The 20,921-nt window shown below is 38.8% G+C and overlaps 1 protein-coding gene across 2 annotated transcripts in view; it reads left to right on the top strand.

Annotated features, from left to right (window-relative positions):
* The window catches only part of GABRB3 (gamma-aminobutyric acid type A receptor subunit beta3), a 219,454-nt gene extending 199,762 nt beyond the window's left edge, over nucleotides 1-19,692 (top strand). For both annotated transcript variants that reach the window (XM_032342296.1, XM_032342295.1), the window contains exons 7-9: nucleotides 2,825-2,977; nucleotides 9,020-9,264; nucleotides 17,762-19,692. In XM_032342296.1, coding sequence (XP_032198187.1) covers nucleotides 2,825-2,977; nucleotides 9,020-9,264; nucleotides 17,762-18,103 — 740 coding nt within the window. In that variant the 3' untranslated portion in view covers nucleotides 18,104-19,692. The remainder of the gene's footprint in view (nucleotides 1-2,824; nucleotides 2,978-9,019; nucleotides 9,265-17,761) is intronic.
* The last annotated feature ends 1,229 nt before the right edge of the window (nucleotides 19,693-20,921 follow it).

The following is a 20,921-nucleotide window of genomic DNA, read 5'->3' as shown; positions in this document are numbered from 1 at the left end:
ATGATAGTTTAGAAATTTACATAAACATCACAGTATATGAAAAATACCTCACTTCACAAACTCTGCCTTGGAGACTGTACAACTGATTAAGGAAGATCTTACCTTTCTAAATAGTAATAATTTTAATGAAAAAGAAAATGACTCAGGAAGGTAATGACTTTCATTTGGAGGAAAGAAGAAAGGACTCATGGAAGATACGGCATTTGACAAAGACTTTGGAGTGTGGAGAAGGAAGGGCATTTCATAAGGAGGTAAAAGTGTGTGTGAATCAGAAGGGGCAGGAAATATGGACAATTATTTTGAGGCAGTGAGGAGATTCTTTGGGCTAGAAAATTGTCTGCTTAATGAAGAGATATAGTGGAAACTGAAGTTAATCTGGGAAACATTTTGGAGAAACTAAAATTTCCACATGCATGTTTGAACCTTCATAGAAAGCAGTGAACTATAGAAGATTTGGAGTATGGATTGACAGCGAGTTCCAGGCTGTGCTTCAGGAATGTGTGGTTGGAGCTTAGGGCCAAGGATTTAGAGATGAGAAAGCCTACAATGAGGTTCTGAGCCAGCTCAATGGCACATTATGCCAATGATCCATATATACACTGTTTTATAACAATAATAGAATCTATCAAACCTGTGTCAATGGAAGCTTTATTCCATTGATGGAATTGGGAGGATCGGTAGGCTGTTTGTGGAATAAAAATCAATGTACATGTACACTTCATACTGAACACTGAAATAATTCCAACCATAAAAGTAGGTTTGTGGTTAAGCTTCTATTGTGAATTTACCTAAGTCTTAACAACAAGTTTTTAAAATAACAAGGAAAAAAATGGAATGGATAAATTTTACATATAAAAAATTAAAGTATTTATATGTCCCCCACTCAAATCCATTATAAGTTTTAAAGCAAACAACTGAGAAAATGCTTGTAGACAAGGGCTACAAGCCCTTGATACACACAAGGGCTGGTATCAAAAGAACTTAAATGAATAAGTGAAAACAATAAGAGGAACAAAAAAAATGAGAAAAATGAATAAATAGTATAATCAGATTATTTATGAGCTTAAAAGCAGAGGAAAGACATTTAGGAAGTATGCAGTTAAAGAAAGTGATTGGAAAGGACAATTTTTCCCAAAGAAATTAGCAAAAGTTATTTTTAAGAAATATTATGGAACATTATAGTGTTTACAAGGTGAAATAGACAGTTTTATAAAGTTCTTATAGTGGTATGTATACTGATATGATTCTTTGGCAAAGTAATTTGGCAATAAGTGTCAGAAGCCTAAACATTGGCCCAGCAAATCCTCTTTTGGCATATCCATCCTAAGGAAGTAAGTCCAAATACAGAAAAAGGACTCTACACAGGGATAATCTTAAGAATATTATTTATAGTTTTGTAAAAATGGAAATAACCTAAATTTGTAGCATTCAGGAAAATGTATTTATAAACTAGAGTACATATGTATATATTTGAAGCAAAATTTGGAAGATTTTTAAATTGTGTTTACAAATAATTTGAAATAAGTATGAAAATGTTTATGCTCTGATGACAGTATGCAATATGCATTTGATCAGAGCTAGTAAAAGAAATTTTACAACCACACAAAAATGACTGGAGGAAACTTTACAAATCATCGGCCTTTAGGTGCTAAGTCTCTTCGATGACTTCTTTTCTCCTTTATATAATTCTGGCTGAAAATAGTTGATGCCAAAGTAGAAGCCTGGAGATAAAAGTCTTCCTCTTCGACATAGAATTAATAGTCATATGAGTAAAGGGCATCTAAAGAAAAGCATATGGTGACAAAAACAGAAGGCATGAAGTGAAGTCTGGAAGATGCATATACTTGGGTACAGGAGGAGAATAGGAGCTTGTCAACCTTGGAGTAGAAGGAGGTCATGAGAAGCAAGGTACAGCAATCTCAGGAAAGGAGGACCATCCATCAGTGAGGATGGGAGGGAAAGAGGCAAGGAAGTTGGTCATTGAGAAGGTCATTGAGTTTTCACTCAGTTTTCACCTGCCAGCAGCTTCATTAGAATTTAGATCAGGAACTAGGAGGTTTGGTTCTGATAAAGTGGACAGGAGGAAATGGAACCTACCCTTGCTTTGTTCTAAGAAAAGCAAAATAAAACAGAGAAGACAAATATAAAACAAAATGCAGTACAATCAGTGGGCAATTTTCTGTGATGGTGGAGTTCCAAAAGTGTACTAAGTGGGACGCATACATCAGATTAGCACTAGAATTCACTTACAAGGAACTTACAAGAAAGTGGGCAAGGTGGTTCTCTGAGGCACTCCTTAATGCCTTGTCTGTGGTCAGAGGAGAGCATCTCAGTGTACACTGTTACCTTCTGTAAGACTGGACCTGCTTCTGGGACTCTCCAGCTCTCAGGGTAGCCCGGAGTTGTCTTTAGATGAGGATCAGTAATTCAAGTATCTGTGTATGGTGTTGCTCTAGGTGGGTGGAGGGAACAACTGGTAAAAGCCATTTTTCCCAATAAAACCTTGAGCCAAATCTCCCCTATTTAAATGGAGAAGAGAATAGTCTTTAATTAAATAATCAACAAGATCCATGGCATGATTCTGTATTCTAAACTAAAAACTTCTCCAAAGTTTTCCCAGGGATAGTTCTCAGCTGAATGCTTGGCTTAAGAAGAATATCCTCATTATTCTCTTATAGACTAAAACAGACTTCCCTCCCAATTCTTCTATAGAAGCAAATTGCATGGGCTTTTCAAATGCATGCTGTTGAATCATGGAGGTCAAAGCAAACTCTTTTGTTTGCCATGTCTTTTCTCCAGTGTAATCTTTGTCTGTTTACCATAGGTGCCTATCCTCGGCTCTCACTGAGCTTTCGGTTGAAGAGAAACATTGGATACTTCATTCTCCAGACTTACATGCCCTCTATACTAATTACGATTCTCTCATGGGTGTCCTTCTGGATCAATTATGATGCATCTGCGGCTAGAGTTGCCCTTGGTATGTGCTATTTTTAAATGATATCTAAAATGTAAAGTAACCGTATCATTACAGTATTAAGGAAATTCAGAAGCTATAGTTCAACTACAATTTTTTGACATCATGACACCAGTCTTGCCCATACAGTCACTTTTTATCTTGAAACAATAATTTCATGCATGATTCCCTTGATGTGTTAATTTAATTATAAGGCTCAAATGTGAATTTTCATGCCCATGAAAGCGAAAATATGCTTGCCGAATATTTGCATAATAAAACTATTTTGACACTAATTTTAAAGCAAGGATTAACATCTCTTGTTCAAAATTGTTCTATGGCTCAGAAAGAAGACTTGATTAATTGGACATTCATCTTTTTTAAGCCAGAAAAATAGTCAAATATTATAGCATGTAATTGGAATTACACAATTTAATGGGCATTTAAATATGTGATTAGTTTCTGAGTGATCCTCAAGGCTCTAGTGATCTGTAGTGGCCACTGGTCATTTGGCAACTGGATTATTAGCTGATGTACAATATATTTTATAAGTTCTAATAATATTTCTAATATTTTTAAAATATTAAAGGAAAGCTTATATTTTCAAAAACATTATTCGCTATTCAGCTAATTATTACGAAGCTGCATGGACAAAATAATTATTTAAATACATTTTAGAAAATATAGAGCTGAAGAGCAATTTTCCCTCCATTCTTTCTCTCATAGGGTTGGGTTCAATTCCTGAAAGCAAAATTATCAAATAATATTTTAAAAATTGATGGAAAATAATTATCAATGCATTTGCTGGTAAATTAGCTTACGGAGCACCATAAGAATTCAGGGTTCTAGTTATCCCTCTTTCTTCCTTGTTTTTTTTGTTTGTTTGTTTGTTTTTCATCTTTTTCCAGGACTTCCACTTGATTGACACTGTTTTCCCTAGGAAAATATGTGCACATGTGTGTATGTGGATGTCTGGTTTAGACTCACAGAGTTATAGTCGAGATTAGATTAACACATAGGAAATCAGATAACTATTCCCAAAAGTGTTAGGTGAATAATAACCTAGTTTGAGAAGAAGAAAGTATCAGAAAACTAAAAGCATTATATTATTATGTATTTTTAGTGAGTATGATAAGAAAAACATCCCTTAAGAAGATCTCCAGGATTTTTCAATGGCCTGCAGAGGTTTATCCTGTAGCAATAGTCCTTTCTGTAAGTTCCCCCTCCTCTTTTTTTTTTTTTTTTTTAATGCTACTAGATTACTCTTTGTTAAATTATTTTCTTTTCCTCTCACCCGGAAAAGTCAGATCTAAAATGTATTTGGAGGGACAGATCTAAATTGTGTAGATCTGTTAGCTTATACAACTTCAGAGTCTCTCTTTACGAAAGAGAATATAAAATAGACGAACATAAAATTACGGGATCCCACCCAAAGCCTGGATGGGGACTGTGCAAGTAGAAACCTCAGGCTAAAGCTTCTTGAGTTTCACATTGAATTGGCCTTGGAGAATTTGTCATTATTGAAATAATTAGGGAAATATAAGTACCAAAGAACTAATTATCTGGCATCAATAGGACTGAGGTATACTGAAAATGTGAATTTCTAAATTTTCTAGATATACATGTTCTATAGCCCCTTAATGGTAAGACACGGTCTTCCACAATATTAAATAATCTATTTGAAGTGAGCTGTTGTCAACCCAGCTTCATTATAGTAAGTGAAAGTAGATTCCACTTTTTCTAACAGAACAGCATTATGATTATAAACCTAAATCATCCTGTTACGGCTTTGCTAGGACAAAGGAATGGTCTGCGCTGAGTTGCTAAGGCTTCACCACTGGAGGAGTGCCAGGTTCTGACTGATGTCACAAGTCTGGGAGGCGGATGCGAGTACAGAGGCAGAAGTGAATGGGCATTTGCCAATGTCAGGATGAACCCTGAGGCCTGGGGGTCTGGAAGGCAAGTGTGACCCTAGGGCCACAGCATCTGAGCAGACTACAGTCCAACAGGTCCAGCGCTCAGGGTAGGATACCAGCGTGCTCACTCCTTATGTCCCACCTTCTGCCTATGTAGAACAGGGTTTCTGAGCCTGGGTCTACAGGGATTGGGACATACCACAAGGTCACTTCTAATAATTTAAGGAAAGTATAGCATAGAGTCATGAACACTGAAGAACAACACAATAATCATTAAGTTGAAATTTGCCAAATACTCAGGTGCCAGGTTCTCTGCAAGGCCATTAATGGGGTTACCTTATCTGTTCTGCAGAACATCCATAGCACAATAAGCAATGTTATTGTTCCCATTTTACAGAGCAGGAAAATTAGATACAGAGAAGTTACATAACTAGTACAAAGTCATATGACATTAAGTGTCAGAAGAAAAATTTTAATCCTGTTAGTCTGACTCCAGGGTTCTCCCCTCCAACCGCTACAGGCGATTCCTATGGTATTAATAGATGGTACACACAGAGTGTTCTTGTCTGTTACGTTGTAAAAAAGACAAGGATTAAAAAGAAAAAAAAAAAAAACAAAGGAAGAACTATTATTAATTATTATTATTGCGGGATCCCTCAGAATCTTTAAAATGCTAATGTGCTCTGTGCCTTTTCAAGAAGATATGGCCATGGTTTGGGGAACTTTAATTGGAGAAATCCTCCTCCTGCAGTTCCATTCCACCTGTCTAGTCTTGTACCTCACCTTTTAATTGTTTTGAGTGCTGTTATCAGCATCCTGAATGGCTGCACCATGATGAATGTACCTCATTTCTAAATTTAGAGGTACAGATCCGTGCAGAGGGGTGTTCAACAAAGATATCCACGGAACGCCCTCTCTGGCTCAGGGATCTGTTGGGCCTGCAGTTGTCTAGAGTTCTCTCTCTATTGAGAAGGGAAATGCTGGTCCTTTGCAAAACTGTGTTGCACTGCTGTTCTGTACACCTCAGAGTTTTATGCTTCTACTGATCAGGGGCTGACTCGCAGATCTGTTGAATTGCTAGTGTTACAAGTCATCAGGCTGCAAAGTAGGGAGTTGTATTTGGATGGGCTTCCTTCAGGTGCCTGGGTGACTCAGTCATTTGGCTCAGGTCATAATCCCAAAATCCTGGGATTGAGCCCCGCATCAGGTCCCCTGCTCCATGGGAAGCCTGCTTCTCCCTTTCCCACTCTCCCTGCTTGTGTTCTCTCTCTTCTCTCCCTATGTCTCTCTCTGTCCAGTAAATAAATAAAATCTTAAAAAAAAAAAAAAAAAAAGAACAACTGAATGGTTTCCCTCAAAACCCTGAAGTGAATAGTACTGGTCCTTTTAAAAGGGAAAATTTAAACTAAAATAATTCACTCCACATTATTTTGATCACAAAGAAGAGAAATAAAATATCCTTTGATTAAATGATACAAATTATATTTTTATTTCATAACTTTACAAATGCAGTTTTTCAAATATACTATTTTATTAGCATAATCTAAATGAGAAATAATTTGAGGCTAACAATTAATAGAAGGACTGAACAGTTTGATCAGTGTACAAAGAACATGGAAAGCACCATTCAGTCATCTGTACTGCAGTTGGATAGGTCCCCTTAGAGAGCAGAAGTTCAAGGTTGTGGGTGTGGGTCTCTTGCCAGAAAACCAGAAGCTCCTGAATAATTTCTCTTTCTTTAATGATAATAATAAATACCATTATTTGTTGTTACCATTTGTTAACATATCACCAGTGGTTTTCAGGCATCACATTTAAACTTGACAATAGTTGTAGACAATGGTGTGGACCCATCAAGTCTCAGGGCATGCTCCTGGGAAGTGACAGAGCTAAGCTTTTGGCCTGGGCCCTGTGGCTGGACCATCCAAGTCTATGAATCATTATTGTCCACCACCACTCACAATATGTAGATAGAAAGCAAAATTATACAAAGAATTAATAAATTCACTGGCCTTTTAAACTAAGAGCTAATGTGAGCCCAAACAGAGCACTCATCCCAAAACCATACTATTAAGAGACTCCTTGAGCCTGAGCTTAGGTGCCTGAGCCAGGTTGCTGTCCCATTTTCCTCAGGGCTGCTTTTCCCAGGCTGAGTGCCTGTGACGTGTGCTGACTCTTCTATCCCTGTGTTCTTTCAGCCCATTTCCCAGGACACCCACTGAAGCCTGTGTCATGCATGTCCACTCAAAATAGTCAACTAGAGAGCCACAAGAGTCAACTGGAGAGAACCAAAGCATTCATGTTTTCCAAATATGTTTGGAAGGGAAAAAAGTTGTGACAGCAAAATTACAAAATTTTTGAATAATGGTGAAAACATCTAATTTTGGACAGTTTGCATGGTTTCACATTTATTTGTAAACTGTAATCATCCCATTGCCATTTTTCAAATTTTAAAAGTCCCCAGGTGCACATGAATGTGACTTTAAAGGGGAACCTTAAAATATTCTGACATATTCGATTTCCATATATTCCATAAGCTCTCATGGTTTGCAGTACACACAAAAATAGTTTCTCAGTGCCTCAATTCCTTCCTCTACTTTTCATAGCAGTTTAGATGTGGGTGGAAGGAAAGCATGTGCTAGTGACAGAAGACTGGGCTTTATTCCTTGCCCTCCAGATGGTCTGAGCAAGTATAGAGATCTGTGGTCTGGAGGTTGTCTCTGTGAGATACACAGTCTAAGGATGCTTACCTCCAACGATGGGTTAGGAATCTGGAGGACATCAAACTAAGATGCTTTATAAATACAAACCCTCACTGGAGAGTTGGGTGGGATATGGGGCCTTAGAGAAGTGCCTTTGGTGGAATCATATGTAGGAGTAGTCTGAGCTCTTCCCTATATCTTGGGAACACTGACCTCTCTGTCCTGCACTATCCCCTGGCCTCAGTGGCATCATATTTTTCAGGTTGCTGTGGCTGAGGGACCATGGCTAAAGCTCTCACTTTCAGAAGTCTCCTTTTTGAGGGAAGACCTGACATAGCAATGAGGAGGAAGTGTTTCTCTCCACTGGATCCTATAAGACACAGGGATAATTGCATTCAATGCACCAGTTGAACAGATAGAAAAGAGATGACCCTTTGGAGTGGTCTTGCTTCCTTGAAACTTCTTATTTTAAGAGAGAGCAAGTCTGTTGTAATATTTACTATCCCACCAAGAAGTGAGCAATCCATATCTTTCCTGCATGTGTGACTTCACTCAGTTCATCAAACTCTAGTCATGTCACTGCCATGTCCCCTCTTCTCTGTGGCTTCAAATTATCCAATATGGGATATTTGTATTGGAAAAAAAAAAAAAGTTCATTGCTATGGTATAATTGCAAAATATGGTCCTTACATGTTTTTAGAGACTGGACTTAGCTCTGTTATGGAAACAGAAAGCATTCATATACTACTATCTAGAGAACTCAACATTATGACATTTAAAAAAAGTTGGGGGGATCTAGTCTATTCCCCCAGAGTATGGCAAGATTCTATAGTTTGAATAAAATTGTTAGCCCTTAACTTCATCATGCATGTTCTGAGAAGGAGGGAAAGGACTCTGTGAGATCATCTGGTAACTTCCCTGAAATTCTTCTTTCTTTTTGAGCTCAGGACTGAATCATGTCCATTCTCAATTTTAAAAATCATTGCCTCATTCCCCTTTTTCATAGAGCACTGTGGTAAGAATTTCCTTTTGACGAGCAGACTCACTGAGGCCTCACTAATGGCCGTAGATGACCCTCTTCTTTGAGTCTTCATAGATTCATTCTTCTTGGAAGCTTCTCATCCAGACACACTGTATTTTATATTAATTTCTGGGATCGTTTTCATTTCTTCCAACTTTCTTAAAAAGCACATTCTCCTCAGTTTTCTCCATTCTCTCTCTGAGCCAGGTGCCATGGAGTGGTGCCCCACAGGGAACAGAGATGTCAGCTTCCTGACCTGAGCTGTGACCTGCTGCCCATACATGTTTCAGGCTCTGTTGCCTTCCAATCTAATAATATTCAGTCTACTATCTCCAACTATTTAGAGCTGTTTGAGAAGATATAAAAGTGAAACGTGAGGAATGGAGCTGCAAAGCTGCAGCCTCTCACCCTTCTGTTTCTTTTGTAGGGATCACGACCGTGCTGACGATGACAACCATCAACACACACCTTCGGGAGACATTGCCCAAAATCCCCTACGTCAAAGCCATTGACATGTACCTCATGGGCTGCTTTGTCTTTGTGTTTCTGGCCCTTCTGGAGTATGCCTTTGTCAACTACATTTTCTTTGGAAGAGGCCCACAAAGGCAGAAGAAGCTTGCAGAAAAGACAGCCAAGGCAAAGAATGACCGTTCCAAGAGTGAAAGCAACCGGGTAGGCCCTCCACCAGCCTGACCACTCACCCTCATGCCTTTCACAGACTCTCCCTGCCCCCTACCACGCATCAGTCGCCGCAGTTACTTACCTGATCTTTAAGTGGGAGTTTTGGGTAATAATCTGTAATGTGGCCTCCTGGAAGTCACCAAGTTTTAGATAAAACCAAAATTAGTGCAGAAACTGGAGAAGCCACAAGCTTCCAGTTTCCTCTGAAAAGAACAGAACATGTGAATACCATGTGAGATGCTGGCTCTGAACTTGACAGGCAAAATGTTCCAAAATGTTGCAATATTCTTTTAGTGATAAAATTACAAATGATATTGTCCAGCATGCCGCTGTGCTTTTTGAGAGGGCAGACCCCTCTCTCATCTACCCACTATCTGGCATAGTCCCCTAGTGCAAGGTCCTTAGTGCAAGGGAGGAGCAGTGTTCTGTTCAAGGGCTCTTGGCAGGTGTGTTCAGAAAAGTCAGAGCCTGGCCCAGTCAGATAACAGTAGCCAAGGACGGTGCATTGTTTTAGGAAGCCCTTGGGCTGTACACTCCAAAAGAGACCATAAATTAGGTTCACCCCCTCCAGCCTAGCATCCTTATATCCTTCTGGTTACAAAGTAGTTTTGTAACTTCATGTCATTTCATTTTTTAAATGAAAACAATGTGTCATTGGAATTATAAACAGTACTTTAATGAAAGCACGTTATAGTTTCTATGTATTTTTTTCTTTATCATTTTACTTCTTGCACCCCATCAAGTTATCAAAAATGTATTTCTCCCTGTGTACGTGCTGTAGTTGCTCCTACATGTCTTTATGGCTTAATTCTTCTTGCTAAACTTACTCATTTCTCAAGCCTGTGGTCTTTCCATGCTTTTTCCCATGCTCTTAGTGCATGTCCTGGGTCTGTTCCTTAGAGGAATGCAGAAGCTCCTTTAGAGCATTCACTGTGTCCGTAGACCACTGGTGGCCCAGAATAGGTTCACAAACACTTGTGAATGAATGCAGGCAGTTAAATAAATGTAAATGGCTCCCATCCTTTCAGCAAAACATAAATAGAGTTGGTCATAGAAACCCAGGATCTGTGAGAAAAATCAGGCTTCCACAGGCAAAATTATCCTGACTTCTTACTGGAAAATATACTTAGTAGCACACTGTTATGTTGCTAAATAAGTCTGCATCCTACTATGAATACACAATATGCTTTGGTCATGCTGTTTCCAAGGAAACTGGAATTCATCACATCATTATTGTTTCTATCACACCGATATATAGACACACATACACATACAATGCTGTTTTTCCAAAGTCCCTCATAATTTAAACAGATTATAAATTTGTTTCCTTTCTTCTAAATGAGATGGTTTAGACTGCCAAATTATTGTGGTACCTTGAGTGTGAAGCTTAAAATTTAAAGCAAAAACAGAAACACCTCTAAAATGCACAGAGAAAAGTAGCAGAATGTGAAAAATATTTTACATCAGATATTATATGGTAAATGAGATGCAGAGAAAAATTATATTTTATTCCCAAGGCCATTTTTATTGTTTTCCTAAAAAATTGTTTCTGTGTTTTCCCAGCAGCTTTGTTAAAGCCTTTATATGTTCATATTTGAAAAATCTGTAACTGTAGATCAGCTGCTAAGGTCTGAATTTGATATACAAACTTATAGATAATAGTTTTAAACTCATATTTGATATTCTTAAAAATAAGGATTAAAAATTACTGCTGACCCACATCTAAGACTTTAATGATAATTTTCAGATGGAAGTGAAACCCCCCCCCCCAAAAAGCTTATATCATGTAATGTGGATGAGTTAAGGGAAAGTGAGAAAAGAATCACAAACTTCCTGCAAAAAAGAAATGGCACTACGCACCTGGCCAACACCTTCAGGAATTTGTAATTATAATTATTCATTCATTCACTTTCAGTGATATCTTTCAGGGTTGTTTGTTAGAGTGGCCATCAACAGCCTCAGGGAAGTCCATCTGTGTTATAGATGGGAACCCTGGCCCTCAGAGGGCTGCACCTGTCCTTGGACTGAAAGAGGACACTAGACTGACCACAGGGATTTGCACAGCCATTTTCTTTCTGAGGTCATATTTCCTGTCCCGTAAGGGATATCAGGGTCGTTCCCTTGGAGACTCTGCAGGCCACCAAGAGGGATCTGTGCCACCAATGACTGTCTTTGGGATGATGGTGTTATTGACCTTACTATAAAACCTTAGGTAGATTTTCCTTATATTCAGTGGTTGTATGCAATTTTACCTTAGTGGTTGATTCATGAATGCTCAAACTGTTCTCGTATTCACTTAGTTTATCCTCAGACCAGTGGTACAATGTAAATCATGCCCTTAATTTATGTGTGCATAACCTCTTTGCTTTCCTGAATTGTTTCTATATTCAAGAGTTAGTCTTTGATTGTGATGCGTGTATTATGGTTACTAGCCTTTGATATTTTTCAAGTTGACCAATTGGCTTTGGAATTTCATGAAGTGTCAGAAAGTCATAATTCCTTCCATCGTATCAGAGATGCAGACTTGACATCATTCCTCTTACTAAAAAATAAGATCAGCTAGAGAATGAGTATCAATAAAGTGCTAATCTGGTGAGAGATTCTAGAAAAAAAATGAAAACCCCTTTGTGATATATTCTGCATGAGATGTTTTCTACCTTTGCATATTTGTGCCTGCCCAGGTTATAGAACAGGAAGAAAACCAATATTAAACTCATTGATTCTAATTACAGTAGATATGAGACAGACTCTTCAAAATATGAAGTATTCATATTTAATATTTAAAGTATTTAAGAGATGCAAGTCATCATCTTTCATCCTCTACAGGGCATTTCAGTCTTGTGTTTCACCAGCTCCACTTCCATCTGTTTTAAGATTTAAATTTTAGCTGATAGAAAAAGATTAGCATCTTTTGGGGACATATTTGTTTAAAATGTTTAGTTTCTAAGATTTAACACATTTTAATAACTCCTTTAATTCCCTTGGGGAAAAAAAATCTTCTCATAATGTTGTTGGAAATTTTCTACACATTGCTTCACTTTTAAATGAAAACTATGTAAATGTAAAACTATAAGTCAAAAGCATCCAAACTAATTTACACTAAGCTCTTATTATCCAATATATGTTCAAGTTTCTTTCAAGATTATTGTTTTGTTTCCATTACAAGTGTTCACCCACTCTGAAGTAGAAATTGTGGAAAATAGCATTGGTGCTTGAGACCTACCTCACACAAGCTGTGTCCCGAAACAGGTGCAAGGTAGCCATAAATGTCCAAAGCACCCAAGAGCACTCCATTTCTGTCAATTATTAATGATATTGGGTTTGGCTTCTCTCAAGGTAGGTTTCCTTCACTAGAGTCAAGGGCACACACTTAGATCTTGCCCTCATGAAGTCCTTTCCCAATTGCACAGCACAGGCCATAAGGGACTTGAGAAGACAGGATATTGATTCAAACAAATTTGTCGTTAAATCTTGAAAAACCAACTCAGCATTCAGTTGACCTTACTTCTTGTGTTTTCTCCGTTCTTCCTGTGTGCTTCCCAAAACCACTGTGTACATTATCATCTCTTTGCCTTGAATTCTCTCTTTCCAGAATCCCTTTCTTCTTCATCCCCAGCTTAGCCTCCTTCAAGACCTCAGCCAGATGCTCTTCTCCATGACATGCCCTGGATATTTTTTTCCTACTACTTTTCCATTCTGCCTCTGCCACTCCCTTCTTCAAGTAGTTGGTTTTGTCTCTGTTCTCCTAATTTCCACAGCACAAGCTCTACACTTAGGAAATGGCATGTTATATTTCACACGGCCACCATGCTCTCTCTGCTAAACAGCATTTGATTCTTGGCATCTACCAGAATATGCACACCGTGGCTCAGATATGATAAATGGTCATGGAATGTGTGTCCATGAATGAGCCATCATGGACTCATGATGCTGAATGAGTCCATGGTATTCATCATCAGAACACAATGTTCTGTTGATATGGTGTGTTTTTTTCACTTTTCTAATGGGAAGAGAAGGGACAGTTCTCAAACACAACTTTTTAAAGCCAGCTGAAGCTAAATCATTAGAACCATTGACATTGATCAGAATTAGTCTCTCATAAAATATTCCTCACCCTTTAAAAAGAGACTTCTCCCCATTTAGTATTTCATTCTACAAAGTCATTACAATCTCCTAGATTTTGATAAAAGGAGCTTTTCATATGGCATTGTTTATAACTAAAAAAAAAGAGATTATATTGCTGGCCTGTATTTAAAAATGTGTTTAAGTTTCATTATGCAGTATTTTTTTTTTTAATATGCTTGTTGATTACTTGAAACTCTCACCTGTTAGACCCCTTAAGAGTAAGGATCTTTTCTTATTCACCTGTTAGGGTCTCTCACCACACACAGGGCATGGTACGAAGAAGATATATAGTAGTTTTTTACATGAAAAATCCCAAGAGTCTGGACCTCTCATGTGCATATCTCCAGTGAGGTAATCCACCTTCCTAAGTAGACCACTGGGCCTTTTGTCTCATGGTTTTGTTGTATTTGAAATATTACATAAAATGGAGAGAACGTTTTTTAGAGTTAATTGGTGTTTTCTTTTTTTTTTTTTCTACCTTTAGTAAAATAATTTCAGTCCTCTGAGGTTCAAATTAATATATAGTAAATCATTTATTATTATTGGAAAGTATAAATTTCACATGACCAAAAAAAAAGCAAGCAAGTATCTTCCACCTTTGGTTATTTTCTGACTCAACTTTAGATAAATTTTGTTTTAAATATATCAGCTTACTATTTTAAGAAGTCTATTTAATATATTGGTCAGTTAAATAAGGTCTAATGGAGCCATTTTGATAAGTGATCTCAGTTTGTAAAATCTCCATAAGTGATAAGTTAATATATTTCTGGTCATAATTCAAAAACATATTTTGTAGGGTATCACACCTACTCATTGCAGTACTAAAATACACTGATTGACTCTCAATCAAGGAAAAGATGTCCGAGTGAGCCGGACAGCTCATTCACCATCCTGTTCTCTCCTGTGTGGCATAAAGCATGGTGGAGGGTACTGAAGAGAGAGAAGAGACTACTAAGAGGCTTCTCTCTCTAGAACACTGGTTTTAATTTTCCTTTGTATGAAGACCAGCTCAGCGGACCCCATGGCGCTCTCCTCTCTGCTGTCTTAGCAGCTAGCTTTCAAAGTGGGTTCAAATCACCGCTTTCTTAGGGAGAGTGACTACTTCCACAGAGGACATGCTTGTCCTGTGCCCACTCCTTTGCTGGCTTTTCCTTTGTTGCCCCTCCCTTTCAGCCACACCTTAATGTGTGTCTCAGACTTTTCCTTCCACAGCCTCTTCTTATAGTGAGGGACTATCTCCCAAACCACTGGAGGTTTCAATGACTTTTTTTTTTTCTTTTTTTGGTAAGGGTTTTAATACTAACCATTTCAGGGCAAGATAACAAAAAGAACAGACATGGAACACATGTTCCAAATTCTTACAAAGGTCTAACATTCCTGGTACTTTTTAGATACAAGCCCCGTTCGAATTTTTCCCTCTACTGGATTAAAAAACAAAAGCAAAAAGCAGAACTCTAATGCTTCTGACAGAACTGTCAATGTTCTGTCCCTACCCCCAAGAATGGGTCTCCATGAAAGGCCTTCTCCCCATTATCTGGGTGTTTTCTTGGTCCATTTGCATTTCCCAGCACCCCCAGCTTGGCTGTCCTCCATTCTAAGGAGACCATAGGTCTTCAGGGCCCCTCCCCACTATGGTGCTGCTGGCCCTACAGTTCAGAGGCAGCATCATGGAGGAGAGCCCAGTACAGCCCAGGCTCATGTGTGCCTGCTGCTGCTACCCCTCCCCCTGAACCCTGCATGGGTGGTATGAGTGTTTCTGCAGAGAGCTCAGGAAAGGCCAAAGGCCAGGTGGGAGCAGGACGGCAGGCAACTCTCTCTCCACCCCTCTCTTCACTGAGAAGAGACAGAACAGAGTGGTGATTGTGGAGCACCACTGCTGTGTGGACACAGCACATGCTGGGAGTGCTGGGATTTGCTGCAGTGAAGGGAGTGGAGCCTTGCTCACAGCCTCTTGGCATTTCTCCTCTAGACTGCGCTAAAGGAAACAGAAGGAGTGCGGTGCACTCCAACAGGGGTCCCTCTCCTTACTCCCTCCTCTCAGATGCATCTCTACTCTGCAGTTCTGTTGTACTTCAGAAGAATGTCATTTTTCTACCTAGAAATCACTGTTGCTTTTTACTACTTGGAACATAAAGTTGAAATTCTTTGATGAAATATACAGAAACCCCTACTGGCTTAACTCTGATGTGCATTCCTGTTCATCAGGGGGAGTATTTTCTTATTATAAAATGTTAGGAAGATGGTAATGACAGTGATAAGAATGACTACCATCCCATCAACTGTGAGCTTAGCATGTGCCAGGACCCATGTGCCAGGCCTTTGCTTGTGATGGTTTTTTTCTGCTTTTTGCTGGAAAATGTCTACTCATTCTTTGAGGCCCAACTCAAAGGCATTTCTCCTCTGAAATCTTCCCTCTCTCCTCCTATGGTAGTTTTGATTGTTGTCACAGGAAATTACCACAAATGTAGCCATTTTAAAAAAGCACCCAGTTCTGTTGGTCAGAAGTCCAGTGCAGTGGGGCTCAGCTGGGCTCTCTGCGGAGAGTCTCAGGACACTGACATCAGGCTGTGTTCCCTTCCAGAGGCTCTGGGGATAGATCTGTCTCCAGACTGATTCAGGTTGTTGACCACAGTTTTTTCTGATTGTAGGACCGAGATCCCTGCTGCCTTCTGGCCATCAGCCAGGAGCCAGTCTTTGCTTCTGGAGACTGCCCCCTTTCTTCCTATGCTTTATCTGCAGTGCCCTCTATCAGTAGAAAATCCATTGTTTCTCACTGCAAATCCCTCTGGTCTCCTTCTGCCACCTATCTCTCTCTCTCTCATGCTCCCAGCTGGAGAATACCCTATACTCTTGAGGGCTCATGTGATTAGATTAGGCCTATATGAATAATCCAGGCTAATCTGCCTATTGTAAGGCTTATAAGGTTAAATATGTTTACAATGTCCCTTTTGCCCATAAAGAACATACTCACAGATCTGGGGAGTAAGGGGCGACATCCTGATGACCACACCTCTCCTTTCCCAAGCATGACTGAATGGTACTCCAAATCATGTGTTAGACATCTCAGAGTCAGTGTTGGTGCCTTTGTGCCTGAGCCTGAGTGGCCCCTAGAGGTTTGTAGCACTTCCTGTGTCTGGGCTACTTGGTGTCTGAAAGTCACCCCACCTGTGGTCTTGGTACTGCTTGGAAGTCTGCATAGGCACCTGCCTCTTCTGAATTGGGAATCGTCTCTCCATACCTCACCTCCTTCATATCTAGCACAAAGCCTTTAATGAAACTAAAAAGTATACAGAAGATGGGAATGTACAAATTAATATGTACTAATACATTATTGCTCCACACAATAATTAATTTTGTGAAAGTTCCATGGAAGAAACCAAAGACGCTTAATCTAGTTCTAGAAGAAAGGGTAGGGCTTACACAGACAGAGATAGGACAAGGAAGATGGCCCTCTAGCAAAGAAATGAAGACAACTGGGGGAACATAAAGCATGCTGGAGAGCTGTGAGACCGAGGGGACTATGGAATGGGCCACGTTCCCCTGAGACGGATTGGCATTGCTCAGAGAGGGGATTACAGACCCTTTAGAAAGGACCCCATTGAGGACCCCTAGCCTCGGGTATGCTCTGTGGAAATTTCATGGCAGACCAACAAATAAACAAATGGACCATTGACATCGTCATGAAAAGTCTGAAGCTTTATTTGGCACAGAATAAAATGTTTAAGTTTGGCTCCAATATGAGCGGGGTGGGAGGCGGTGGGGGGGGGGGCTTTAGTCTATCATAAATATAACTCTTAAAAAAGAGGCCTCCTGCCAGGACCAGGATTGGGTAAGGAGATCATATTTGGGTAGGAGTCTGTATCTATCCCCATCAAAGTCATCAGGAGTGTCCATTCATCATAGGAATATTTGCTTGTTTCTCCATGGTAATGTGAATATTTTTGTATAGTTAGAAAAGGGGACAAGCTGACTTCTAAAGAAGATTGAGAAAGTATAGTTTCCACCCAGTGTCCAGTTATGAAAAATGGTGAAGACACCTAAGTTAACATCTTAAAAAGAATTTGTACTTTTTGTCTTTAGTAAGAATTTGTATCCATAATAGGAAATTTCAATTTAAAAAGCCCCCTTTATTTAATCTAATCTCCTATGTGAGAATTTTTAAATCAAGGAAATAAAACCTCTTAACTGTAGTTAAGCCTTCAAAATGACGTTTTCCATGAAAACAGTGCTGGGTTTGACAGATGTGCAATTTCTCATAATGTATGTGATATGATTGCATGGTGTAAGTCTTACTGGGTTTGTATATGAAAATTAGATTTACTGGCATGCTAGCTGTCTAACGATGTGTATTTTCTTCAATTAGGTGGATGCTCATGGAAGTATTCTGTTAACATCGCTGGAGGTTCACAATGAAATGAATGAGGTCACGGGCGGTGTTGGTGATACCAGGAATTCAGCAAGACCCTTTGACAACTCAGGAATCCAGTACAGGAAACAGAGCATGCCTAGGGAAGGGCATGGGCGACACATGGGGGACAGAAGCATCCCGCACAAGAAGACCCATCTACGGAGGAGGTCTTCACAGCTCAAAATTAAAATCCCTGATCTAACCGATGTGAATGCCATAGACAGATGGTCCAGGATCGTGTTTCCATTCACTTTTTCTCTTTTCAACTTAGTTTACTGGCTGTACTATGTTAACTGAGTGACTGTACTTGATTTTTCAAAGACTTCATTTAACACTGAGTGAAATATTACTCTGCCTGTCAAGTTTTTATACCTGTACACACACACAGACACACACACGCAGACACACATATATACATACGCAATTGTATATATATGTGAACTTTCTCAGCATATATATAAAATACACGTGTATATGAGGATGTATGTGTTTATGTTTATACACACGGGTATGAATACCCACGTGTATGCCGAACAAATACACATACATATATACATTTTGCAGCTATGGACAATTTAACACAGGATGCATATTAAAGAAAGTCATAGTTTTTTCTTTTTTAATTGAAAGGGACAAGCATCGTCTAAATATTATGCCTTGAGAATGAGGGCGTGAAACACAATATCATCCCAAAATGTGTCTTTTATTATCATAAGTTAGATGTTTTAGTTTAAAAATCAGAAAGAAACTCTTAGTTAAACTTGGAAAACTCATACAGTGATATTGCTTAGGTTAAAATGAGTCACATACTTCATATCCTTTCTGTTTACTAAGTGAAGGCTTTTCAGCTCTTTTGGTGATGGGGTTTACTTTCATCGGGCATACTTTTTCTATACTGGTTTAGTGGATGAAGTGAGCCACGGGTGTGCGCTCACCTGTTGTCTTAAACACAGATCCCAAGCTGATGTCTGAATGCCCATCTTTTGAAAACCCATCGGAAATGGATGGCATTTTATTGTAAGTACTCTGATGTACAGTGTATTCTTTTGTTTACTTGGAGTGGATCCAGCTTACCTGTCATGCAGGAACACAGTGGCATGTTTTGGCAATGTTTAGTTGACATTTCAATCACTGGAAATGTGCTCCACATCTCGTATGGATTTCTAGGCCTGATATCTAACAGAAAGCATAGACGTCTCAGGTTATTTGTTACTCTAAGGTAAAACCATCTAGGATGATTTTCCCCCTTGTCTTTATGTTATCAATCACTCTTATAACATTGTATGTTAATAGAAAATATATTTGCATAATATGCATATATATGTATATTTACCAAAATTTCCTTTCTTAATGCTTGCTATCATGGCAGCATGCGATGTCATATTTTCCTTTATGTGATGTAACTACTTCTGTTACCTAGAATTAAGATTGAGGCTTAAAACACTTCTACTGTTCAATTTCAGAAACCATGAAACATCTTCATACCTTTATTTCTGTATCTGACATATTTCATAAGCACATCGAACTACTCCTAGTCTAACTAGGATGCTGCAGGAACATGACCAGTACACACCACGCATCACCCAGTGACCCATGACCGTTCTCTTGAGGCAAAGGAGAGCAACCTGACAACAAACACAGTCACTTTTGGTTCCTTCTGATCCACAGCCTCATCAGTATTTGGACTTTTTAAAGCTCGTAGAAACAAGACAAGGTGCACCGGTTTCATAGACGCAACCTTAACTTACTATTTAGATGAGATCTTTCTAAAGAAAAAAAAGATGATATATTTTTTGTAAACAATATTTCTATCACAGGCCTCCATAAACTGAAATGACTACAGTTGTGCAAACAGATGTCACAGTGAAATTAAGCATTTGGAGGGGAAAAAAAAAAAAAAGCAAAATATTCAGGAAAGAACTGCTAAATTAATACTTTATCCCAACTTGCCACATATGCCTCACCCTCTTTGTTCCGTCCTAAACCAATGACCAAAATCTCGTCCAGTACTCTATTAGCTGGCACCAGTTTTCTCTGGGTAGATAGAGGCACCACGTTCCCTGAGTATGCATGTGGTGTGGGCTATCACCGTAAGCTGACCACTACTTGATTTTTCTTTGGCGGCCATGACAACCTTTAATTTGTGGGTGTCTGTCACAGTTCAAGACCCAATGTCAGGTAAAATATAACCCACAACCTCTCTTGCTAGAAGCAATGCCCAGTTTTATACCCCTTCCCCTCCTTCATTCCGATCTTTCTTCAACATCTTCTTCTACCTGCTCCTCCCTGGTTTTATTTTTTATCTGGAGATTAGCCAGTGATTTCTTGGTCTTGGGCTTTTCTCTGATTTTTTTTTTTTTTAATTTTTTCCATGGGTAACAATGAGGGATCCTAAAAGTTAAAGAGATTGGGGAAAACCTTGTAAGTGGCCTTATCATTGTTAACATGTTAAAGAAAAAAAAAAAAAAGACGTTTGTGAAGACCTTATCCCTTTCAATACTTCAGGTATATATTTCTGTATCCAGTGATTTAAGGAGTGAGCTCCACATGCAGAAGAGGGACCCCAAAATGCAAATGAACATGGACAAAACTGTCAGTGACCGATTTAAGTGTACAATTTATACTTTTCAGAACTGTGACATTAATTCTTTCTGGGAGAAAAATGATTCAAAACACTTTTTGATGCATAGTTCAGGTACCCAACTATCAAAGGCAGAGACCCCATGGGGCTCAGAAGAGCTGCAGTCTACTTACCAAGGTTTTCTGGATATAAATTTGCATGGTATAGTCATAATAGCTTTTGAGCTTTTTATATGCATTTGGCACCAAGACTGGGATCCACAACTTTGTAGACACTGCGATGAAGTTAACATAATAGCTATACTATAAATAGTGTTTGTAACTACACACATACATACACACACACACACACACACACACACACATACAAATACATACGTATATTCTGTAAAAAAAAAAAAAAAACTTTTTAAGATTCTTGGGTATGTGTTTGCTTTACTCCATTTCAGAAGAAAATTACTTTTCTTCTAATAAAATTATTTTATAGCTTCTCCATTTTTAAAAGTTGTGAGAAATATTGAGAAGCAGAACTCTG

Source organism: Mustela erminea, chromosome 5 (genome assembly GCF_009829155.1).
Source record: "Mustela erminea isolate mMusErm1 chromosome 5, mMusErm1.Pri, whole genome shotgun sequence".
Lineage (NCBI taxonomy): Eukaryota > Metazoa > Chordata > Mammalia > Carnivora > Mustelidae > Mustela > Mustela erminea.
Note: the sequence above shows the minus strand (reverse complement) of the source record. Positions and strands in the feature narration are given on the sequence as shown.